The sequence below is a fragment of the Crocodylus siamensis genome, chromosome 11, assembly GCF_052110815.1.
Source record: "Crocodylus siamensis isolate JL-2025a chromosome 11, ASM5211081v1, whole genome shotgun sequence".
Taxonomy (NCBI): domain Eukaryota; kingdom Metazoa; phylum Chordata; order Crocodylia; family Crocodylidae; genus Crocodylus; species Crocodylus siamensis.
The window spans coordinates 9847346-9873298 of record NC_143405.1 but is presented as its reverse complement, the minus strand read 5'-3'; the positions used below and the strand labels follow the sequence as shown (position 1 = coordinate 9873298).

Here is a 25953-nt window from a genome sequence, read left to right as displayed (position 1 = left end):
CGCACTTTAATGTAACATTTCAGAATCATGAAATTAAACTCTCAGTGTTGGATTATGTTTGGGCAAGTGACCAACAGCACCTCAAATACTGAAGGCTGCTATGTTTTCTTTGAAAGACTTGTAAGACTGGACATCTTAATAGAATAAAAGTTTTAATTTCTACTTTCCTTTCTATGTTTGTTTGCTTAAAGTACATTGGTTAACGAAGCATTTAACATTCCAGTACCATTCCCCAGAAGAAAATACTGATGACTTCTGTAGTTGTGTGGGATTTTGGGTCACAAATCTTCCCTCAATGCATAGCCTTCAAGGATTGGGAGGAAACATGAAGTTTAACAAGTAGGTATGTTTGCACAGAGGAAAAGTTTCCAATGTCATGTTAGCTATCTGTCTAATGGTCATGGTGAGCTGGTTACACAGCCTTTTCCCTTTCACCCCTAATTTTTCAGAAAACTGTATGAACAGGGTAGCTGTGCTAATCTCCCTTGTTTAGAGAAAACTTGTGGGGTTTATGAAGAGAAGTCTCACAGGCCTGAAACTGGGTAGTCATCTTGTACTTTGATTTTTTTTTTTTTTTTATTTATTTTTTAAATCCTAAAAGCTGAAATATTCAAAAACTTATTAACTGATTTTTATAGTGAATATAGAAATCTTAAGTGGCATTAAGAACACCAACTTGGACTTTTAGGATGGGATTTCTAAAACCACTCTGATCTTTCTTCCCCACTGACTTCAGTCCTTTTCCCTTTCATAGGAAAGGACAGTTAAAACAAGTTGTTATTAAAATACTACCAAGTAGTTAGTTGCTTAGTATGCATCATACCATATATCTGACTGCCTAAACGTTGTGCTTTGTCATCTTGTACTATACTCTGGCTTCAGAAGCCAGTGTATGCTACACTTCTTGCAAAATATACACATACCAAGAAGATAAATGAGAGCTAAACTAACAATTCAGCTATTATCTTTCAAAGACGGTTCAACTCACTCCACAGAGTTTCATGTGCATATAATAACCTTTCCAGTATTTTGCCCTGTTTCCTTTGTACAACAGTTTTCCTTTCTTGACAAGGCTGTTATTACCCCCTACCAGCAGGCTGGCCCAGTTTTGTGATGGTGGATGTGCAGAGTTTGTGCAATTACACTGGGATGAAAGGTAACACAGGAAAAAATCTATTTATTATTCATTGGTGGTACTGGGTTTTACCCAAATGCTTAGAAGCATAATTGAGTGGAGAAAGTGGGAAGACAAAAACTCCTGTCTTTGTTGTAAAGCTCCCATTGGGCTTGCGTTCTTCTGGCAGCCATTATCTCTTTATCCATGACTCTGTGACTGAATAAAAATGGGAAAAAACAAAACATCCCACATTACAGAACAACTTCTACCAGCAGAAATCCTGGAGCCCTGCAATGTAGTGATATGGAAAAGAGCCTTAGAGGAATCTGAAGCTGTCTATTGCAGAATAAAATGTGTTGGGGGGGGGGTCTTGTTTTTTTATACAGCAAAATAAGCGTCTCAATCTAAAATCCTGATAGAAACTAAGCACAGACTGATTTTACTTTGGATACAGTTTGAAGGAAACCCTATATCCCCACCTGGTGCTTACCTTACATACACTGAAGTGAAAGTTATATGTATGTTGGCTGTGCTAGGATTTTACAGTGAGAACACTATTTCAGTGGAGGAACATGCTACCTTTTGCAGAAGATATGGTCTGAGAGGAAGAGCTGCTGCTGCAACCTGTAAATATAATCAAACTAATACCTTTTTAAAAGCAGAAACTAAGTCCTGTGTAACATTTTACATTTTCTAGCCCTTGTTATCACCACCAAGCTCATTGTTCGGTATACCACTGTTGTTTTTCCCTGCTACTACTTTAGGGCCACAGCTGACTCCTATGCTGCTAGTGCCCAGAGTTGATTTTTTTTGACTGTCCCTGGCTGAAATATTCACTTCCCCAGGACTCTTGGCAGCCCAAGCAGTCAGCACTGAACAGATTAAATGTGCCGAGGGGGGAGCCAGCTAATCAGCTTTCTGCAACCAGTATCAATGGGAATTATTAATGTAACATTGGTGAGGAAATGAGGATAATCTTTCGAGTCAAAAAGGCATTTGAAAAGTTCTTTCCTGACTTGGTGAAGGATCAGTTATGCTCTTGAAGTCAGCTGGCCTCTCCCATATCTTAAAAGGGTCTCATGCATATACATAGGAATGATGAGAGCATTACTTAGTTAAAAGTATTTTACCACCATCAGATGGAATACGCTCATATGAGTGCCAAAAGATTTCATGGGTGGCAGTTGGAGAGAAAATAGTGCAGCTGGATCTGTGGGACCAGACAGTAGCTTGCTGGTAGAGTACTACCAGGGTAGCATAGTGGTTCTCAACCTTTTTGGATTTGAGACACCCCTCAGAAAATGGTAGCTCTTTACTTGTCGCTCATTTTTGATTATGGAAAAATAATAGAGCAATTTATCTACTGAAAAGAACTTGGATTGCAACAGGTCAGAGTGTTTTCAACATTTAATTCATATTTGATCTCTCTGGCCATGTCCAGATGAGCATGGGTGTTTGGTTCCCAGGGGACAAGAAGCAGTAGCCCACCTTATGCTGTTGCTACTTGTTCCTGGGGAATGCCAGTGCCATGGGCCATGCCCTCTGGTGAATGGCATGTTACCCTGGGTAGGGTAGGGTAGCCTCAGGCCAGCAACTGTGCTGGTCCCAGCCGCCTTACCTGGGGTCCTGGGGGAGCTGCAGCTGGCACTCCTGCAGCTTGGAGCTTGGCTGGCAGCTGGAGCATGGCTCTGGCGAATCAGGCACTGGTTTTGGGCAGTGTGCACTACTAAGATAAAACAGTTCCTTTAATCACAGTAAATTCTCACTTATGGCAACTATTGTCTGGGCTAGGTCTGCTTCTAGTAACTTTTAAACATGAGGCTCCTGTGAAATTTATAGAACGCTGACTTTGTTTTTTCCCCCCTAAACTAATTCTCCCCCTAGCGTTCCTGTCAGCTAAATGCAACTTTCCATTCTTGTATCTCCTAGAAAAATTAAAGCGACGCTGACAATTTGAGGGGACAACAATCCATTCCTGTTTGAACATAATATCGTAACCCTTCATTTCTTAGCTCTTATGCAGGAAAACATTCCAGAAAATACCCATAAGCCCAACCTTCCTTCCCCATCTTCTGTCCTTGATCATATGCTGCTGTGAAAGGCTCACATAGGTGAAAAGCTGCAGGTACCTTTGGTGAAACTGAAACTCTTCCAGGACCCCAATGCATTTGAATAACTAGCTTAAAATCTCCTCTTTTGATGCCCATTGCATGCTGAAGAGTACCCACAGGAGGTCAAGCATTTATTGGTTGGTTGGTTGGTTGGTTTCTTTAGTTTAGATACTTAAGTTTCTCTGGTTCCTTGTTTCCAGATGAATTGGAGTCCCTGTGTCCTGTTCACATGCCTACTTGGTATGAAAGGGCTGTGTGGGTGTTGTGCAACTGAAACTAAGCCAGCCAAAGAACAACAGAAATAAATAAAAACACCAGAAATGCTTCATAAGAAATGTGCTGAAGCTTCAGGAACCTTTCCTCACTACTATCATCCTCAGTTTAAGCATTGCTCTGCCCCACACTATTCAACTTCATTGAGTTGCACTCAGTCCCATGTGGACTGCATTGGCAATGTGCGAAAAACACTGCAGGGTGCTTGGATTCCCACATATGCTACCTCTCTTCAGTGGACTCTAGATTTCTTCATCCCACTGCTGTCCTTTGCACTTATAACTTTTTCTGCGTTTGCTACATTTCCACTGCTGGAGTCATTAATTCAACTCTGACTTTCTTGGAGGTGACAGCTGAGCTGGGCTGAGCAGTTTCTGGTTAAATTATGCAGTCTTTCCATTTTAAAAGTTCCTTTGCTTGGGTTTTTATGTGTGCGCCTTATTTCTAAATAGCATCAAATAGAGACAAACCCAAAACTCCCTCAAAAGGGACCCCTGATTGCATAATCTGAATTCTGTGTTCTGTCCCTTATCACGTGGTGCTGGAATGGTCACATGGAGAGGTGGAGAGTTAGCTGTACAGAGCTTTGGAGGAGCTGCCATACTGTTTCTGTAAACTGAATGTGTGCTTCTGATGGCATTTGTAACAGAGCAACAAATCCAAAAGGTAAGCCAGCAGATTCAAGAACTGCATCTGGGGAGATGAGCTTGTGTGCCTTAAGCAGGTAACAGTGCTGAGTTTGTCAAGGGAACCAGTCTAATTGCTTAACCAGTACTTGTGTTTAGCACTGGTTTACTTATGAAGCACATTATAGTCTGTTCACTTTCTAGTACTTTACACACCACTGTAACACCTGAACATCTTATTGGGGCTCCAGAAGGGTAGTTTGTTCTATTGAATTTCTCTCTCTCTCTCTCTCTCTCTCTCTCTCCCTTCTGCTTGTCTCTTTCCTTGTGGCTCAAATCTCCTCTTGGAGGATAATCTCCTGCGTTTTCTATAACAGGAAACAGTTCCAAATGTCTGCTGTCCGAGGAGTTAATTTCATTTTATGAAGGATCAGTCATCCATGAGAAACTGAATTCTCAGCTCGGAGGGTGCACATTTACCAATATGTGGATACATTTTGAAGCTCAGTGCGACTGCGTTACTCATTTAAGGAGAGTGTGTGTTTAGCAGTTTACTAAGCTGATTCCTTTGGAGATGATTTGAAGTCATGATGACAGTAACAAATGTGTATCCCATCTGTTTCATAGAGTCTGCTGTATTGAATTGGAATTGCTCTCCCTAACCACAGGGGCTGTATATCTATTTCTGAATAATTTTTCCCTAAAAGGAAATAGTTTGCTCTTTAAAAGCAAAAATACAGATATTACTGCTTTAGGAAGCTAATTAATTAGCTGAATATAAAAATGTAAGTGAATAAAAAGGCTGATTTTGTGCAGTTAAAGGAAGTGGAAATGTTTGTAATATTAACAAATGCACATTGAACATGTCTATGGCTTGAAGTCTACTAAACCATAAGCTTTGCTCTTCTACTGGAGGGGATCTCCAAAGGCAGATATCATCTACCATCTAGATGCAGAGCCAAAGGAACAAGCGGAGGCTAGGGGGGTATTCCTATCCTAAATGTAACTGCTTTGTGCTGTTTCCTAGTTCCATGAAGATGGCTTCCTTGTCTTGGAAGAGTTTTTCACCACAGAAGAATGTGATGCTATGAGGAAGCAGATCCACAAGATCATAGCTGATATGGAAGTACCACCCCACTGTCGCACGGAGTTCTCCACAGAAGAGGAGGAGCAGCTCCAGGCTCAGGTACAGATTTAAGTTGAGGCTGTTCTGATTTGAAGGAAGAAGGAAAATTTGAACTTGCAAAATACTCCTTTGAGTAGCAAAGGGCCAACATTTTAAAACTAAATATTCCAAAACCACAGGTTTGTTCTTGGAGAGTGAATCCTATTTGAGGGCAAGGCTGAAAGGCAAACATTCCTGAGCTGTAATCCTGCTTCTAAAAAGTGGGCCTCTGCAGCTGTAGACAGCTTCTTGTTGGTCTCAGCAGAGGCCAAGAGAAGGCTGAGACAGCCTGAACTCTGCTTTTAGATGCAAAGTGATCCCCAGTAGACAAGAAGTGAGAAACAATAGTACCAATACAGGCTCTATTTGTTCCACAGATACAATGCTGTTAAACCACCACTTATTCCCTAATAAAAACCCAGAGGATATATTGTTTTTGGGATCTTGAAAACTGCAAACTAGAGTTGAGAGATTTAAGATGGTGAAAAACCTCAATATGTATGACTTATGTTTGTATTCTGCATATTTTCTGCTGCTCACTTGGTGGGGAAAAGATGCAGGTAAGTACTAACTTCTTACTAGAAATGTTCACATAGATCCTTATTAAGACATCATTGCTGGGTCTCATCCCTGACAGGGCAGCACGGATTATTTTCTAACCAGTGGAGACAAGATCCGATTCTTCTTTGAGAAAGGAGTTTTTGATAAGAAAGGTAACCTTTTCCTTAATGGCAGCCATACCTGGTTGGTGTGGGGGGGGAAGAAAATGAGCAACTTGCCAGCAAGCTAGGGATTTTGTTACAGAGACAAAAAGGCTGAGTAGAAAGAAATGCTCTAAACCCTATTGCTTTGTTCTGTTTTTTCTGTGTACTCTTTAACTCAGGATTTTGTTTCTTAGGTGAATTTCTTGTTCCAAAGGAGAAATCTGTAAACAAGATTGGCCACGGTATGTATGAGTAGAGATGTTTTAGACCGAACATAAGGTTTGTATTTTTTTTTCAAACCAAACCATTGCTTCAAGAGCTGGCTGGAGTGCATAACCTTAATCCATTTGGATTTGAGTTGTATACAGCAGTTGCCTTGTACACAGTAGCACCCTTCCCTATGCTCTGTTCCTTCTTGCCACATTCCTCCCAGCCCATTTGAATCCACTAATACAGGGATCTTCCTTTTGGCACTATGGCCATGTAACTCTCTTTTTTTGCAACCCAGTACTCTCTCTCACTTTTGCTTCCTGCAAATTGTTTTTTGCTTTACCTCTAGGTACAGAAAAGTTAATTTTCCCTGATCTGACCCCTGAAATTGCTCTACAGCTGTGACCGGACACAAATGCACAGCTGCTTTAAAAGGCCCCAGTCCTGTGACAATCTGAATTCTTATCGCATGAAGGTTCAGAAGATGATGTTCCAAAACAGACCACTTTCAATTAATGTGTGTATGCTGAGGTGGGGAGGGCAGCCTCCAATACACTAGCCCCACCTTTCAGTGCCAGCTAAAAAAATCCCAGATTGACCTCCTTCTCTCCCTCCCTCCCCGCCATTCTGACAGAGCTGGGCCTGGAAGGGGAAAGGAGTGGGGCTAGGCGAGAGCAGCTTCAGCTTAAAGCTGGTTCAAATTGCAGCTGAGTCCTACAACCCTTGGGACCCAACAGTGAACCTCTGTTGGGTATGGGGGAATGCTGTAACTCACAGTGCTTCCTGCAAAGTGCTGTGAGTTACAGCAGGGAGCTGCACTTCTGTCTGCACCTTCTGAGGTTCTTAGCAACTTCTTCCTAAGCCCTCTTTGCAACCTCGCTTCCCCCCCTTTGCCCCTTCTGTTACCTCTGGTGTTAGGAAATCTCTCCAGTATCAAGACCTCATTTCACTATTAAAAGCCTTTTCAAAAGCCACTTCAGGAGGCATTTAAAGTGTGTGCGCACCTTTTTTTTTAAAAAACAATAATTGATGTACAAAAGTTTGAACTTCAGCCAATCTCTCCCTCATATAAGAGGTTTTCTGAACTATACTAGTTGCATCTGGGCTATGTTGTATGTTCCTTAGAGCAGACTGCATCTTCTGTGTTCTATACGTCAATGAGCTCACTGCCATCAGTCGACAAACTTAATTCTCTCCTGTGGCGCTACCAGCAACTTCCCCTTAAATCTTACAAGGTTCAAGTGTGATGCATTTCTCCTGGCCTAGCTACTGAAGATCCAGCTCTATCCCTTGTGTGTTTTCTAACAATACACAGAAAACATGAGAAACCGTTTAGAATTTCTGTTGCACAAGTGAAGGGAATTTGCCCAGATCTTATTCAGCTGAACTTGAAAATCCAGTCTCTTGGAGCTTTGCTGGGTGGGGAGACAACAATCCTTGTGATCTCTCTCGTTCTCTACTGTGGGGTTACTACCCCTTGAAGGAGCTGTAAACAGATATAGCCCCTGCTGCCTCAGAAGCTTAACAGCAATTCCAAAGACTCATCTTGACATTCTTCTGTAGTTAGTTCACTCACTCTAGTTGGGTTACTTTCTTGCTCTACAGCAGCACCTGCGGGGCATAAATAAGCTCCTCCAGCTGCAAATTCTATCGAGAGAAACTTTAATTCAGAATATTTGCATTTGAGTAGCCCCCAAGCTAAATAGTCTAGAACAAACTCAAGTATTCAAAGAGCACCAAGCTTGTGCTCCTAATCCTTAATTTTACAGAAGAGAGAGCCTGGATGACCCTCTGCAGTGTTCTTTCATTCCCCCACTCCACGATCCTAAGAACTGTAGTACCTGGAAGGATGCTGTTAGATGGTAGTTGTATCTATGTTAGGATTTTGTATTGTATTCATCACCTTAAAAACAATGGCATCTCAGTATTTGGAGCTTTGTATAGTGCATCTGTTTTTTCACAAACCCCACAAATCTCTTCGAGCTCTCTTTTTGGTCACAGATCTCCATTTTCATATAGCTGCAGTGTGCTGTAAAGGAGATCTGATTACATTTTTGGCCTCTGAAGTAGTTCACAATACAATCTGCAGATGTCAGCAGCACTTATTTGTATGTAATCTCCATTAAACAAAACATCTAATCTAATTTACAATTCTCCAGCAAAGCTTAAAGTAAAAGGAATTTGTCTAGCCAAGACATTTAGAAAGAATGATGGGCAACAAATACACTAAACCCATTCTTTAAAGGGATGGAAGCTTCCAACTTGCAGTTTGTGTGGTCTGACTTCAGTCTCTTGCTTCAGAATGTAATAGTTATCACTATGGCTCTTTACGGCTTAAAAGTTCCCGTCTAGAAATGTGTTATAAACATTTCACTAAATGACTGAGTTTTTTTTCTTTAGCTTTACACGCATATGATCCCATCTTCAAGCAAATGACTCATTCCTCCAAAGTGCAGGTGAGCCTAAATCAACAGGAGTCTATCAAAAAAGGTGAACTATGTAATAATGTAGTTTCAAAACTGTGCTTAGAAGGATGGTCCTTCTCCCCTTAAAGGAATGTATATTAACTTATCATTGAAGACTCTGATAGGTAATAGTCAGAAAGCTGCATGATCACAGTGTATAACTTTGGGTTATTTCACAGGAGTTAGGAAGAAAGCTGGGCCTTGAGAATCCAGTGGTTGTACAGAGCATGTACATCTTCAAGGTACAGTAACTCCAATCTCACATTTACTTAAAGAAGACATTTTTGTAATTTCCTGTTGAACATTCTTCTTTTCACTTTTTTTTTTTTTTTTCTCTTTCAGCAACCTGGCATTGGTGGGGAAGGTGAGATTTGTAATATATCCATCCAATGCACTAGGTGGTATGGACAGGTACCGAGGCTTGTGTCTCTGAAGGAGAATTCTAAATACCACAAGAGACAGCACAGATTGGTCAGTCAGAGTGAGGTTTCAAAACTATATGAGGGTTTTGAAGACCAATTTATGTTAGAAATGAAAGGGATTAGACATACAAATTCTCTAGATGCTTTTGAAAATGCCACAGAAGATGCTCTTCTATTTTTCACTAAGGAGTAATTTACTTTCCCATCAGTTCAAATAGCATGGGACATAACACTGAAAACACTACATAAGAAACTGGAAAGGAGTGGAGCATCCATCGGAGGTAGGGAAAGAGTCAGTCCCTCCCACATAATACTTATGAATATACTAAATCACTTCCTAAGCTATACAGCTACAACTCCTCTGCTGAAGTGGCCTATATACAACTGTGGAGGTTGGTGGTTATAACACCAATAGAATCATAGATGATTAGGGTTGGAAGTGACCTTAGGAGGTCATCTAGTTCAGCCCCCTGCTCAAAGCAGGGCCCGCCCCAACTAAATCATTCCAGCCAGGGCTATGTCAACCTGAGCCTTAAAAACCTTCAAGGATGGAGATTCTAGGTAACTTGTTCTAGTGCTTCACCACCCTCCTAGTGAGAATTTTTCCTAATATCCAACCTAAACTTCCCTTGCTACAACTTGGTTGCCATCAAATCCCCTCTGTCTTCTCTTCTCCGAACTAAATAAACCCAGTTCCCTCAGCCTCTCCTTAGAAGTCACGTGCCCTAGGCCCCAAACCATTTCTTTTGCTCACCACTGTACTCTCTCCAACTTGTCCACGTCCTTTCTATAGTGGGGGGCCCAAAACGGGACACAGGACTCCAGATGTGGCCTCACCAGTTCAGAATAATTACTTCCCTCGATCTGCTGGCAGTGCTCCTACTAATGAACCTCAGTATGCTGTTAGCCTTCTTGGCAACAAGGGCACACTGCTGACTCCTATCCAGCTTCTTGTCCACTATAAACCCCTAGGTCCTTTTCTGCAGAGCTGCTGCTTAGCCAGTCAGTCCCAAGGCTGTAAAGGTGCATGAGATTCTTCTGTCTTAAGTGCAAGACTTTGCACTTGTCCCTGTTGAACTTCATACGATTTCTTTTAGCCCAATCCTCCAATTTGTCTAGGTCACTCTGAATCCTAGCCCTACCTACACTCCAATGTATCTTCTACTCCCCCCAGCTTGGTGTCATCTGTGAACTTGCTGAGGGTGTACTCTGTCCCATTTTCCAGATTGTTAATGAAGATATTGAACAATGCAGCCAGTGAATTTCTGCATCCCTCTTACTTGACTGAAGTGGAAGTCATATCTCTCAGAAACCTGACTAATTGCTGTTCTAGCAAAAATCAAGGTGTTGCCAGTAGAGAGATCAGATCAAAAGAAAGCAGGCAGGAAAGCCTATCATTTTTTTGTTTGTTTTTTGTTTTTTTTGTTAGGCTTTTAACTTCAGTATTTGAAGTGTAAGGTAACCAACCAGCTGTTTGTTGGTTTCAGTGACACCACACCAGGATGCCACATTCCTGTACACGGAACCCCTGGGCAGGGTGTTGGGCCTCTGGATTGCTCTGGAGGATGCCACACAAGAGAATGGCTGCTTATGGTTCATCCCTGGTTCTCACACCGGTAGGTTATCCTGTTGAATGTTCTGAGATGCATGTTCATATCCTAGTTGCAGATGAAATGAACCTAGATTGTAGTGTGTCCTAAAACATTTACATGCCTGCCGCCTAGCTAGCAGCATATACCATCATACTTTAGAGGAATGTTGTCCAAAGTAAGATTATTCCAACTATGCTTTTGAGCTAAATCTATTTCTTACTTTCTTTTGGCTCATGTTTACTGGTTCAGGGGGTTGTGATTTTAATACAAAAACATTTCTGGAATAAAAATGTATCATTATTTCTGACTCAAGTAGTAAAACATATGCTATACTTCTACAATGTACCTAAAAGTAGTGAGAGAGTGATAACCACAAGCTTATGGAGTCTTTACCTCAGGTTTTGAATCCAGGTCTTTGTAATACTGGGCTCCTCTGCAAATGCTCTTTAAATCTGTCTACTTTAGTATTATTGCAGTTACTTCCTTTTTGCCAGATTCAAACCCTTCCTTGTCCAGTCTGCTGCTGCTTGTCCTATCTCAAAGAGCTTCTTACCGCAGCCTTGAAAATGCTCCTGAAGCCTGACCTGGGATGGAAGGAACAGCTTCTCCATGTTGCTTCAGGTTTAGGAATACACATAGTGAAACTGCTTGAACCATGTTATTTCTTTTATAAAGCCTTAATACTGTAGTACGTTAAAACATGTGTTAATCCTTCCCTTAATACAGACCCATTCAGAGACCATACTAATTAATTCTTTCTGTTTTACCAAATCAAAACCAAGAACATTGGTAATTCTTCAGCTTGTTCTATGTCAGATGAGGAAATAAAAATAGCCACATACAACACTGGTCTCAGATTCAATCATCAAACCTATGCAAAGATGACTTAGTATCTGAGCAATCGCAGAATAGCTAGCAGCCCACAGGAACAGAGAACAAGTGAGAGGATTCACTGTCTCCAGGGCTACAATCTACCTTTCTAGATTCAAACATGAATGTCTAATACTTGTGGGTATAGTCCCTTCCGCTCTCTTAAAAGTCAAGACAGGTAGACATCCCTGAGAACTTCTTAATTCAATTGCGTTTTGGTGTCATTATACCTGGTGTATGAACACAGCAGCTGCAGATAAACTTTTGTGCCATTAGAGAGAAAAGAAATGGGCCAAAGGTTGTGCTTTAAGCATGTTTAGAGTGCGCTGCATATTTCTGCAAGGGACCAAGTGCTAAGACACAGTCCAGAAAGCAAACAGAAGCCAGATGCATCCACTTCTACAGCGGGGAAACTTTAACTCAGTGATTCTCAACCAGGGTGTTGCCATCTTCTTAGAAGGGTGCCTTGCAGTGTGAGAAGATAAGGAGATAAGTTTAAGTAGATAAATACAGGCTCAGCCTTGTCCTTGAGGAAATGGTCTCTTTCCCCCCCCCACTCCCCTCCCACTGCCCAACTCCTCTACAAGGAAATAAGCACTATAATAAATAAATATGTTTTTGCAGCTGTGCGCCACCCAAATCTCAGATGTTATGAAGTAGTGCCTAGAGTCCAAAAAGGTTGAGAACCACTGCTTTAACAGTATATCTAATGGAAAGAAACCACTTTGTGCAAAGTTGTTATTACATCATGAAAATGTCCATCCAGCTATAAAGAGAGACAACAAGCTATGTATTTAGTGCCTCAGAACATGTAACAACTTTGTAGCTGGTTTCTGTCCAGCTTTAATTTGAATGTGTGGCAGGGCCCTTAGTGACAGTGAAGGTAACTGTAATGTAATACAGTGGTTTTAAGTTTCCAATGAGTGCAAAGGCCACAACTGCAAGTTTGTTTATTCCCTGGTGAAATGCCTCTTTCCAACATATGATTTTGTAAATTTTGTGAATGACAGGTGGTGTCACACGGCAAATGGTACGAGCCCCACCAGGCTCTATACCATGTGTACAGTTCCTTGGTTCTGAGCAGCCTTATGAAGACAGCCAGTTTATTCCTGTGCCCATCAGCAAAGGTAAAGATTCAACCATATGACCAAGGAAATTGCAAGGGAAAGAGCAATGTAGTGACACAGTTTTAAGCTACATACAGAGGGAATTCAATATGTTGCCAGTGAAGACCTAAGAGTGTTGAGCCTATCCTGAAAGGACTTACTCCTACAGAACCAAAGCAGTAGTACAATAAACTTTTAGTCTTCTCAAGCAAATGCTTCCTATAGGGATCCAAAAGCTAGATTACTAAGCCAGTAACAGTAAACCTTTCAAAGATGTCACCAACTCTTCCTCTATGGGACAGATGAGGGAGCTATTAAAGAGAAAAAGAAACAAGTGTCTTCTTTCAAACAGGTGGGCTGATTCTCATCCATGGAGAAGTTGTCCATAGGAGTGAGCTGAACAGCTCCAATTCATCCCGCCATGTATACACCTTTCATCTGATGGAGGCCAAGGACACCATCTGGAGTAGAGAGAACTGGTATAAAGGAAATCTCCAGTAATAAGTAGCTATGGGAAATGGAACTTTTCTAGTACTGTAGCCCTTCAAGAAGCATTTTTAGCTAAAACCCCAGTTCTTAGCACCTTATGTATGTGTTGTACCTTCTGCAGACACCCAGGCTTTTCTTACATAATTCAGAAATGTGTTGGCTCCAATTTTGTTAAAAAGACTGGAATTTTCTAGCAGTTTCCTGGGATGGTCTCCCTGGCCTATAAAGCCAAGGAGTTTTCCCTTGCTAGACATAAAATGCCACCATAAGGTGCTCTAGTCAAGAAGCAGCAGAGTGCCTTGTAGCCATTAAACAAACTTGTATCATCCCTCCAGGGAAAATAAGTGTTATCTCGATTTTGATTTTGGAATTCCCTGCTGTCACAAATAGGATTGGCCTCATTCCAGCCATCTAATAATAAGGATATACATCATCTATAAAATCTATGTATTTCAAAGTCTTATGTGGTGATGGTAGTGGAGCTAGGAACAGAACTCGGGTATTAGTCCTATGTTTCAATCACATTACTTGTTTCCCCTCTAAAATTATTGCTCCACTACTAATGGGTGTGAAACATGCACTAGGAGTAGAATTAGACAAGAAGAAAATAATTCATGGCATTGGAAAATATATAATTATTTCTTAAGGAATACACTTGAAAATGCAAGACTGAAGTTTCTACAATATATTGTAAGTTTTCTTCTCATTAACAAAGAATTTGCTACATAAAATTGCTTCCAAGGTACCTTTCCTTCAGAATTATTAGTTTCTGTATCAGTGGTACTCAAGTTAGCACTGATCCCACAGCAAGTTGCCTTGGGATGGACTCTGCAATTCTGTTTTTCCTCTGTTTTTTCTCCTCTTGTTTCAGGCTCCAGCCAACGCCTGAGCTGCCTTTTCCATCTCTTTACCTCTGAAGCTAAGGAGTATTGTTTTCCTGACTGCCTTGACACTGCAAACAAAAGCATGCTGTGTTGATATCTACAGATGGGAAACCTTAGATCTGTGTCACACAGGAGTCAAATAGTTAATTGGAAATAGTCCCCTCTCTCAGATTACCTGTGCCTGTTCTCTACAATTTTCCTTTGAGAAATGAGACAATGTTTGTTTGCCTCCTGTCCAGGAATGAGTTCAGCTGTTACGCACTTCAGGAGGATTTTTACCCAGAGCTGGCCCATGCTGGTATTATTCAGCACATGCTCTGTTATAGTGGGTACATCTACATGTGCATTAATGTGCCATAACTGGAACAAGTGTACAGTAGCTCCAGCACACACCTTTCAGATGATGCTGATGCACAGTAAACTAATTCTACTGTCCATTAGCACAGCTTTCACTGACGTGCTAATGTGCAGTAGAATTAGTCTACTGCGCTTCTAGTGTCTCATGTAGACATGTCCGGCATGTCCCTACCAACTCTAAGAACAGTCATTTAAGCCCCTGTTGATGGGAAATCTCTCCCTGGTCATATGAACAAATCACTGCAAGACCACTTTAACTCAGACCTGCTGCACTTTTTTTTTTTTTTTTTTTAAAGGAGATTTAAAGTCTCACCATTTTCCTCTTGTACAAGCCAAGCCAAGAAAATGTTAGTTATACTAGATGGCTGTGAAGAACATGATGAAGGTGGCCTAAGTAAAACAGGAATAGAAATTATAGGATATGGTTGTCTCCTAAAGAGAAAAAGCTTGGCTTACTTCAACACTAATATTTAAAAAACCTTATGGTGAGATGAGCAAGAGGGGAGCCTAGAGTCCTTATTTTCTTTTCAAATCCTTAGTTTAAGTTGATCAAAAAAAGTTAAGATCTCTACATTTCCAAGAACAGAGCAATGTTGGGTCAGACAGGAATGCTGAAATTAAGTGTGGAGTATCCAAGAGCTTTACCATTTTTCCTTCAAACAATACAAAACTTGTGACTAAGCATAATATAACCACAAGTTCTCCATCCTGTTTTCTCTGAAAAGGATAGTATACCAAACCACCTCAGCTTTTTAATTCAAAATGTATAATGGCAGAGTTCCACAACAATTATGCTATTAAAATGTTAATGGGCAGGATAAATACCAGCAAAGAGGTTATTGCAACAATTATTGAACTTACAAGGACTGCTTTACTGATGTATCCTAGAAACTGAATATTCTAAATAAGCCTATTTAAAACAATGGGACAGAGAATGTTTATGCTTAACCCTTCATTAGAACTACCACTGATCAGCTAAGCTGCTGTTTCTTTCAATAAATCTGATTACCAAATAAAGAGAGACAACACTTTTAATAGGTTTAAGAATATATTTTTCTCGTAACAAATGAATGCAGAATGCAGTTAATTATTCTTAATAAATACAGAGTGAATAGCTGCTCTTTGAAGGATCCAAACCTAAGATTGGAAATATGTTGCATAAATCTTCACATTTGTGTTACATACCTGATGCTTCCAAAACAGCCAAGGCCCCAGGCTAGTTACAGGGACTTTCCAGTAATTTAGCTCAAAGTTATGCATCCCTGTGATAGGGCTGAATATACTATTCCTTCCCACCAGAGATCTCAGGGTGCTTTACAAACACTAAATAATGAATCTCCACAACACTCCAAAATGTGGCATCTTAATACTAGGTGGGTAGAGGCAGAGTTATGGGGGCTGAGGGGGGAAGCAAAGGGTCTCAGATCGTAGAGCTCATATTCACAAATGTGGAGCACTTACCCTCAGGAAGAGTCCCTTTGGCCTGAGGAAGTACACATTAACATAAGCATTAACCAACACTAAATGACCCAGGTCACACAGCAGAGTTGGGCACAAGTCCTGTTCCCATGCTCTAACCCCAAGATGACAATACTCTCACTTATCTAACATCCTCTGACAATTCAATATCAGGGTTATATATATATAAAACTGTACTGTTTATCCAGGAGAAAGTACAAGCAGCATGCAGACTAGGGAAGAAAAGGGCATTTGAAAGTGAATAAGACTAGTGTCAATACTTCAAGATTAAGTAGTAGGGACTTTAGAAAGTTGCATGCAATTACATATAAGAATAGGAGGAAAGGTTGAAAAGCAGTTGTATAGTTGATTAATAATTAGCTTCTAAGACTGAACTTTGTATTAACAGAAAATTGTAAGAACACATATTGTGGAGTAGTTTAATCATTCAACCTCAAGGGTTTTGTAACTAAAACTAATGCACAGTGCCCACCAACAGCCTCAGCGTTTAAGATTTGTCACGTGCAGAAGTGAATTTTAAACCTTGAAAATAAAACTAGACTTTTTGCTTGACATTTAAAGATGCAAATGCTTCTCACCACAAATACAGGTAGAGCAGTATTAGGAAGAGAGACAAATGCCTACGATGTCTAAGGTACCACAGCTGGTGACAGCCATCTCTCTCAAAAAAAAATGTAAATGGGAGATGGATGAAAAAAAATCTTTTTTTTAAATGCACTGGGTATAACATCATAGAACAGACCATTAGGCAGCTTCTAAAATGTCTTAAACAGAATAATTTATTAACAGAATTAAAAAGTTTCCCTAGCATTTGGACAGAGGCTCAATGAAAACAAGATCATCTGGATGGTTTTACGCTGCTGCATGAGAAATGCAACATAGGAGCCAAAATATCTTATCTTTCCCAATTTTCTGTCAGATGCAAACAGGTTAGAAATGGACTTTTGTGAAGCAAGGCTCCAATTCTTGCAGCTACATCGGTGTTTTTAAGCATACTGCCTGCTTCTGTCACAGTCAATTGCAATAAACTAATAGTCAAGTTAAATTCTTGAGTTGATTTCTGCCAAGAATTTGTTCTAATCTGGGTATGCTTTGCTGGGTGGCCAAAACAGATTTTGTATGGCAATCAGAATTCCACAAATTCTGCACAGCAATTTTGAGTCACAAATTGTATTGACAGGACCTAGAATACCTAGCAAGGATAACAGTAGTCAAGTAGTTCTGCTCAAATTCACAAATAATTTTACTAGCAATTAGAGCTTCCTCTACTGTTCCTATGGTTTAAGATGTTTGGATGGCAAGAAGATAGGGAAAAGCAGCTTTCAATTCTGTTGTTTAATTTTCTGGCTTAAGTTGTACATCAAACCATTGCCCAGAACATGGTCTCTGGGATAAAACAGTTACGGCTTTTTTTGGTTATTGGGGGAAATAAGCTTTTTTGTTGTTATTAGCATGAAAAAGTGACATTTTTCTTCTAAAACATGGTAGCTTGTCTAGCTTTTCAACAAGCTGCACTATTCAGTGCAATTTAAAAAGAATGCCAGTGTATAAGTGAGACTGAGTGGGACTCTGGCTACAATTGGAAGACAGATTGATCAGAAGCACCACAAATGGGATTTACTGCTGCCACATGGGGCTGTGCTCTTGCACCATTCCTCTGCCCAGAGCTTAGTTTCCTTGGAGCAGTGCCAACACCCTACTGCAATATTAGCGAGACACATTTTTGACTGTTCCTAAAAACCTGGGACAAATTCTTTTGTCATGTGTAAGAAGAAGACATTTCCTAGAAAGGGGAAAGAGTAGTGAACACTGATGATTCTAAACCAGCCCAGCTCTAGCTTATTTCAGGGGCCAAAGCAATCCAAACTGATGTTCTGGAGTATGATTCTGCAGCTCAGAATAATTAGAGCACTGTGCTGAAGCCAAGCTCTTTGCTAACATGGAAACACTTCTATGTTTAAGACTGCACCAGAGAATAGTGTAAGACTAACTGTCTTGGTTTTATGTTGCTCTCATGTTAATGGTTTTTCTTTATGGATCATTGTGCTCTCTCTAAGTTACAGGGATATAGGAAGCCAGAATCAAGCTCAGTCTCAAATCTCCCCAGATAAGAATCTTTGCAGAAAATACCTTGCTCAGACATTCTCCCAGAGGGTGGAATACAAATTAACTTTTTTGTTCCTAATGGATGTTTTGCTTGTTAATAAGAAGATTCCCATAAGTAAAAACATGTCAGAGGATTAAATGTACAAAAACAAGAAGAGTGCTTTTACCATAAAAGGGGTATTTTTAATTATTCACAATTATGATTCTAATTAATAAAAAGGGACCAAAGCAGATGGCTTTGCTCCAAAATTTAAATTTGAATAATTGCTTTCAGTTTTTTTAAAATTAAAAACAGTCTGTTTGAATTTAAATATTCCCTTAGTGACTGGCAAACTAAACACTACAGCACTGTGCAAGTGTGTGAGAATCAGGAAGTGACTGAGCATAAACAACCATGAAACAGACTTCATAAATCTTAGTTTAAACAAAGAAATGCAGGAAGTAAGTAAACCTGGATGAGTAGACAAAGGTACAGTGGATTTTGAAGATATTTTTAGTTTCAATAATCTGTTACTAGTAAAATAGAAAAAGATTTGTCAATGAGTTGTAATTGAGCTTCTCTTTAAACTGTCTCTACAGCTGTGTGAAATGGGCCTCTTTTCAAAATAAATTCTTAAGTACTTTCAAGAGATCAAGATCATGAAAAAGGTAAAATGTGATTTATTTCAGAGACCATTGGCAAAGAAGTAAAAACATGTTAACCCTGGAGGCTTGTGTAGTGAAAACAGTTGCTCATCTTATCCTAGCAAGTCAAGTTTGTATTATCAGTATCTGCAGTTACTTAATGCCTAACAAGCATTAGTGTTGTTTTCACAGCCATTGTCTAATTTTCCACACAGTGGGATGCTGTGGCACACTCACCCCATACTGCAGAAGAGTATGCTTTAAGTGGCTCTTTTGTAAAAATAAATAGGATTCACACAATACACAAAACAGCAGGACTCAACTCAATGGCAAGTTGGCAAAGCGCACACACTTTGAAAAGAGACAACTCTGAGGCACTGCTTAGGTAACAAAACCAAATGTCTAGTGACTCCATCTTTTCCATTCTAGCTCTCTTTCCCACCCACTTTGCTTTAGCATGCCCAGAAGTCTGAAAATAGACCCTTTGGGTATTTGTACACGGCACATTTTTTGCCTATTCTTGTGCTGCAACGGCATGGTTGTTTGCATGAGCGGGTTTTCCAGACACTTTAAAAAGCTCTGGTGTATTAAAGTTAAACTCCTCAGATGTAGTTTAGCTTGGCTCACTGTGAATTAAAGTGCTGCATCTGAGTGCCTTTTTGTGTTTGTATGCAATGAATCCGTGACAACATGTAATGAGCCTCTTTGTCCACCACATGGTGCTGCAAACTTTTTGTAGTTCACTCCTTTGAATCGCTGCTGCTTTTTTTTATTTATTTTTTCTTTGTGCCATGTGCCAGCTCCCTGCTCCCACAGCTGCGTGGCAGGGCACGAGGAGCAGTGTGGCACCGTCCTGGTCTCCTGCAGCACCAGCTAGAGACCAGACTTAATTAGTTTGAAAACCTAGTACATGCAAACACTGGTGGAACATTCCAAAATAAACAAGTTTAAATTTTATAAAAATATTTAATTTAATGAGGCTTAAAGCCCGTGGCATGTACAGGTGCCCTTTGTGATTTAGTATCTAAATTGTCACCCACAATTTGAATCAGAGTATCAGGTAGATGGTTTCCTGTTATTCATATGGAAAGATGTAGCAACTGGTGCTGCTTTAGTTATTAAAAGTAAAAGAAGGACAAAGAGAACCCTTTACCTTTATTTTTAATTGACATTAGAAGAGTTAATCCATTTCTGTCTTCAGCCATTTTATCTATTGTACCAAATATAGTATTTTATACCAGACTGCTTCTGTTGATCCCTTGACTGGGATGCATATCCTGTTGCCATTCTTATTTGGAAAAAGGAAAGTGACTGTTCCTTGCCATCACTAAGCCATAAGCAGTATCTGGAGGTAGAGAGGCAAGAAGAGATTATCTATTTGGGTAGTGTAGGCTTCCAAAAGGGAAACTAAGCTGATAGAACCTAAAATCCAAGCATAGCTGGAGTTTAGATTCACATTGATGTCAAAGATCAGAATAAGAGCCACAGCAATGATCTGAGCAAAAATGGCAGTCATTGTCCCTTCAAATGTCTTCTTTGTTCCAGGCCATTTGATTTCTCCCATTGTACTGCCAAAAACTGAGGCTATGGTATCTCCCACCCCTACTGCCAGGACCCCTGAATAGGGAACCAATGCACCTGTCCCAGACAAGAAACCTTTGTGAGCACAAGGTCTAGGGAACAACCACACAGGAAGGGACATCCCAAGAAGAAGGTAAATATGAGTTAAGATCAGAGGTCCACTGTCACGTTCATCCAAAAAGAGAGAGAGCAAGTGCCTGAGCATTTGGCCAAATGGCTTGATCCTGAAGTACCGCACGTACTCTAAAAAGATAAACACTGCCAAGCATAGCACTGCAGCAACATAGAGAAGCTGAGGGTCATAAATTAGCCCAGGGACATAAGTAGCCACCACTATGAAATGAAAGCATTTTCTGATTACGGTTGGAGCTTGGTGCTTTTTAGATTCAGATGATCTCTTGGCATTCTGGTAGAGAACCACAGTGCACGCAGAGGCAGCCAACAAGGTCCAGTACCCGAGGAGGTAAACTCTTGTCTGTGTCTGAAACAGGAACTGGAGCAACCAAAACAAAGGATTCCTTCGGATGAGCCGGTAAAGCCAAGGCATGATGACCCCCAGGCCAAGCACTGCCGTCATCATGTGGAAAAACATGGAAGAGGTCCAAGTTCCTGAATCCATGAAGAGGAAAAGAACAGTAAAGAAAATCCCCAGAAGGACCACACCAACCACTAACACCAGAAGGAAGAAGTCTATAGGATCTCCTCTGCCCTCTATCAGATTTAGGGAGCGCTTAATGAGCTGGTTGAGGATAAAACTTATGCCCCCAAGGACCAGTAATGCTTCCCCAGGAGAGAAGCAGCGGGGCAATAGGTACAACAGGATCATACTGAGGTAGACAAAAATAAGCAGCACTTCCAGGACCTCTACCACTTCAGAAACAGTCAAAGAATGTTTCATGGTGTAGATGATTAAGCTTCCAGCAACACCAGAAAGTATGCAAGTATTAGTTGGCACAGGTTTTGTGATGCCAACTGCTATTATAGATAGGAAGAGGGCTATTACCATACCAGTGGAGGCCACAACTATGCCAAAACGTTCAAAATATACAATGCCAGACGTCTTGCATCTCTCTTTCATCACAATCCCCAACAGCGGAATGACCATGCTAGCTGGTAGGAGGCCGCTATTAGCTGTTGTCCGGAACTGGAAAACGGCTCCACCCAACTGGAGGAGACGGTCCCATTTAAACTGGATGTAAAAAGCCTGAATGGCAAGAGCAATAGCGCACCAGGAATACCGATCCCACACCACCATGTGCACACACAGCACTATGGTGAAAACAACTAGAGACTCTGCAAGCACTGGCTTGATTAACATGGTTCCAATCAGCTGTGTCCCGTGATGTCAAAAGCGTTATAATTGTCTGATCCCAATGTTTTCAATATAGTCTTTGGTCCATTAGTAAAAGTTCACTTTCATCCTACTGCAATTCCTATAAAAATAAACAAAACAACATTAGAGACTATAAGAACATGCAAAGCTTCTACAAAAACAACCAATTTTCTTAAGCTCAGCTGCATGCTTCAACTCCTGTATAAGAAAAATAAAACCAAGAAGGAAATTTTCTTGTCATTTTCCATGGCATTTAAGAATCAGAAAAGTTCAAGTCAGCTTCCATTTCTAGTGCCAAATCTCACAGCACTTTTATCCACATGCAAATACTAAATACTCTAGTTGCTATGTCACATTTTTTCTTTCCGCTACTGAGAGTAGGGAGGTGAACACTGCATTCTGGAAGAAGCGTGCACAAATACAAGTAGCAACGCTCAAAAGAATTACACTGGTAAATGCATTTAGCTACTTCAGTAACTTATAAATTAAATACAAAAATCCCCCTTAAGTCACGAGTTTGTTGTAAATTTAAATGAAATTATATAACCTAAAACACGTGCACACACACAAATTGTGAACTATGCAAATTAAACAATTATGGATATAATTACTGGTAAGATTTTGGTATTAATAGAGATGACAATACTATTCCAATCATCAGCAGTATTTGGTTGTTTAAAATATACCAACAAAAACAGCACATACTAACTGGTATGTAAAATGAACACAAATCATAAATAAAATAAATCAGAATAGGTAAATCAGATATTTATATTCAACCTGAAAAGTCAATTTAAAAAATGTAAATGTTCTTATGGGTTCCATTCTTGTTCCCAATTCCTTCCTTCCAATTTTTTGTAAATTTACAGTTGTATTTCCGTTTTTAAAAAAAATACTTTTCTCTCTCCTCTTATTGTGTGAAAGGCAACAAACAAACAGCAATGAGTACTGACAAAGCAAACACTGTAAAATAAACACACCAGAGATACACTTCCTCACCAATACATTTCTAATTATATAAACCTAATTTTAATAAATAAAAAAAACAAAAATTACTTCTAATTTTAGTTTTAAAAAATTCTCACCTATGTATGAATTAAACTTATAGTGTCTCTCTTTAAGGAAACAGTTTTCCTGCCTTTTAATACAAGTGTCTTCTCTTCCTTAACTAATAATCATGCTTTAGAAATATTAACTAATAACTTGAAAATTTGATCCATGCTGACATTTTGACTGAATAAGAGTTAGCAACAGATTCAACACAAATTAAGAACATCTAAAATCTGGGTGGAAAACTATAATCTGTGATGCAACAAAACAAATATCCCAGAGTATTCTGTGAACTCCCAGTCATCTTAATATGCATTTTAAGCTTATCCTTACCGTGTAGTTGGTCCAATAAGATATCACCCAGAGAAGTCCTTGCCACTCTGTCTTCTACAACTTACCTTAACTTGACAGTTTCATTGGTAAGGAAGTAAAATCTTTCACATCCTCTCCAGAATGTATTATTCCCTCTTACATATTACATACTTTATCAGTGGTACCTCACTCTATTTAAACTAAGGAAAAATATCTTGTAATAACATTCTTAAAGGTTACTCAGATAGTTGATGTTTAGGGTCTAGATAGTTCTCTCATTTGCTGGAAACTTTGTACTGCAAATGTAATAATTTTAGTTCCGATTTCCATCAGGGTTCTTTTGATATCTATATCCATAGGATTTGAAATATAAAATTATTTTAAGCAATCAATTCAAATTTGCTGCTGCTATAAAGCTAGGCCAAGATGCATGCATTTCCCCCTGTTCAACAACTCATTCATCAGTTTTGAAGTCATACAAGAAAAAATAGTTTTTTATAGTCAAAAAAGGTTAAAAACCAATTTACCCCCCCTCTGCCCAATACTAGCTTTGAGGAGGCCATTTCTAGATTTGTAGGAGGAGTGAGGACCTCTCCAAGAGGGGTAAAGTATACCTCTTATATTACCTAGGGAAGAGATATACAACAGACGAATATGGCCGATTATAAGTTCCAGCTCAGCTCCAATGCAACAGTAACACTTAGCAGCCTCACCTCAAGAAGTCTGTTCAAAAAGCCCCATAGAGATACACTTGGATGTCAAATGCTGATTTATAAGCATCTTCAAATGCAACCCAGACACAGTGTAATTTAGAAACTTAGGGCAGGGGCGGGGAAGAAATATGGCCCACAGAGGGGCTTTGCCCAGTTCACAGCAGGTCCCTCAGTCCTGCCTGGCCCAGGTGGCATCTGGCCTGTGGCATGTCCTGCCACTCCCAGGCACACAGCAGGGCTGGAGTAGTTCTGTGGCTGGGCTCCATTTCTAGGCAGCCCAGGTGGCAGCAGCTGCCTTCCACCCCCTGGAGTCTGGTGGGGACCTGCACACACAACCCCAGCCAGCCCTGCACCTACTACAGACTCGGTCAAGCTGGAGTGGACCAACTCCAGACCAGTCGGGCCCTACATGCACAGCCCTGACCCCAGCCTGCCCCCTGCCTGTTTCAGACCACCTGCCCATGTTGAGTAGCGATGCCAGTGTTGATGGCTGTGCAAAAGCTACTGCTGGGTGTAGGGGAAAAGCACCCACCTTCTTTTGCTGGCCACCTGGAACCTGCACCTGGGCCATCCTGCAGCTCCTTTCCAGTGCCACCGCTGCCCTGCTGAGTTGCCCAGAGGCAGTACTGGTGGCAGTGGTGACAGTGGCAGAGAGAAGCCACAGGGCAGCTCACGCATGGACTCCAGGCAGTTGCAGCAAGAAAGGCCTGGCAGTGGCAAAGGGAGGTGGGGGTGGCATATGACTGCCTTTACTCTGCATCCAGCAGCAGTTTCTGCATGGCTGCCACTGCTGCTCATTGTGGCTGGGCAGTCCAGATCAGGTGTGGGGCCAGCGGTGGTTGCAGTTTTGCATATGCTTCCCACCTGGTCTGGAGCTGGTCCACTCTAGCTGGGGTGAATCTGGACTGGGTGAGGCAGGCTGGGGCCAGGACTGTAAACTCAGCTGCTGCTGGATGCCAGTGGCAGGGAGGAGCTGGAGGGCATGTGGGCTCCAAGCTGTTGCGGGGAGGAGGGTGGGGGTCTCCAGAATTACCTATGTGGCCCGTGGGCCCAAAGAATTGCCCACTCCAATCTAGGGCATACTATAACTATATAACAAAAGGCTTTTTATCATTCACTGATTTCTTGGCTTTGTTTTGGGAACAAGGGAATTGCAAAGGTTTCACCAAACATGACCTCTCCAAGCTCCATCATCTCACAATACTTCCACTTTCTCACATACAGAAGATGCCGCATTATTCCCACCCTCAACTATCTTTCCAGGGTCACTGCTCACTTTCTGAGCCGCTGCAAAATTGACCTCTCATTTGCATGCTCTCCTCGAGCTCATTTCCCAGTGGCCTCACCTCTGTGCTCACTCCATCTCTCACGGGACGCCGTTATTTCTCATTTAATCTCACCACTGGACTAGGCATCACTTTTGCAGCTCCTGATATCTCAAGCAGCCTTTCTTGATCTCTGCACCTCAGCTCTCCAGCTCATCTCCCATCTCCACTGAAACAAAAAGCAGGATTTCTTCCTTATCTCTGCTGCTTAGCGTTTGTCTGAGCTCCTTCTACCTCCTTTCATTAACTCCCCCAGTGACTTTTTGGGAGGACAGCGGTGGCCCTCACAGCCACCCTGGAGACGACCCAGGGGGCAGATGACGGGGGCAAGGACGCCCGAAGGAGCCGCCTCCGGGACTAACCAGGGCCGTGGGGCGCCTCTTCGTCGAGACAGCCAGCAATGCCAAGGCCAGCGAAGAGCCCTGACAGAGGGAAGAGGGAGGGGACAGGCGAACACCCGCCCCTCCGCCGGCAGCAGCCTCGTTCCCCCCACCCGCAAGCCACTCCGTCTCCATGGCGCCACCTCCCCCGCAACCCTAGACCAGAGGCCGCTCACCTTACAGGCCGGCGCCATCTTGCCGGCCGTGTCCGTCACGTGACGAGCCCCCCCCTCGCAGCAGGCCGGGCGCGAGGCTCCGTCACGTGACGCAGGTGCCGGCCCGAGCAGCGGGTAACGGGACACGTGAGAGGGGTGCGAAGATGGCGGCCGGCGGGTTGTGCGCGAGGTACGAGCGCGCGCGGCGGTGGCGGGAGTCTTCCCCCCACCCAACGGCTCCTTCCGGGGGGGTTGGGTTCGGTTCGGTTCAAGGGACACCCCCCCCGCAGCCGCCTGTCCCCGTCCCAATCCGGAGCAGAGAACCCCCCCCCCCCCCGCGGGTAAATCCTCGCTGGGCGCAACGTGTCCCCCCAAGTAGGGGGCTCCCGTGGGGTGGCGCTGTGCCCAGCTGCCAGGCGTCTTCCACCGCCCGGCTGGGACTGGCCCCGTGGCTGCATGACACCGGGCTGTGGTGCCACCTGCGCGCGCAGGCCGGGCGGGGGT

At 41.8% G+C, this 25953-nt stretch overlaps 3 protein-coding genes across 6 annotated transcripts in view; 2 read left to right on the top strand and 1 right to left on the bottom strand.

The window, feature by feature from the left end:
• The first annotated feature begins 3998 nt into the window (after positions 1-3998).
• On the top strand, positions 3999-15426 carry PHYHD1 (phytanoyl-CoA dioxygenase domain containing 1). Its single transcript, XM_090022818.1, has 11 exons — positions 3999-4167; positions 5155-5313; positions 5930-6005; positions 6191-6238; positions 8607-8662; positions 8851-8913; positions 9014-9035; positions 10581-10709; positions 12566-12682; positions 13014-13140; positions 14022-15426. Exons 1-11 carry the CDS (start codon positions 4135-4137, stop codon positions 14065-14067), a joined length of 876 nt encoding a protein of 291 aa, XP_089878944.1. The 5' UTR covers positions 3999-4134; the 3' UTR covers positions 14068-15426.
• Positions 14511-25579, bottom strand: DOLK (dolichol kinase). Of its 2 annotated transcripts, none has more exons than XM_090022815.1 (3): positions 25471-25579; positions 24936-25083; positions 14511-21614 (listed from the first exon to the last, which is right to left on the bottom strand). In XM_090022815.1, the coding sequence occupies exon 3, from the start codon at positions 21497-21499 to the stop codon at positions 19928-19930; it is 1572 nt and encodes a 523-aa protein (XP_089878941.1). In that variant the 5' UTR covers positions 21500-21614; positions 24936-25083; positions 25471-25579; the 3' UTR covers positions 14511-19927. The 2 variants fall into 2 exon arrangements, with proteins under 2 accessions (XP_089878941.1, XP_089878943.1); XM_090022817.1 differs by lacking the exon at positions 25471-25579 and adding an exon at positions 25277-25376.
• The window catches only part of NUP188 (nucleoporin 188), a 45357-nt gene continuing 44954 nt past the window's right edge, over positions 25551-25953 (top strand). For all 3 annotated transcript variants that reach the window (XM_090022813.1, XM_090022814.1, XM_090022812.1), the window contains exon 1: positions 25551-25639. In XM_090022813.1, coding sequence (XP_089878939.1) covers positions 25614-25639 — 26 coding nt within the window. In that variant the 5' untranslated portion in view covers positions 25551-25613. The remainder of the gene's footprint in view (positions 25640-25953) is intronic.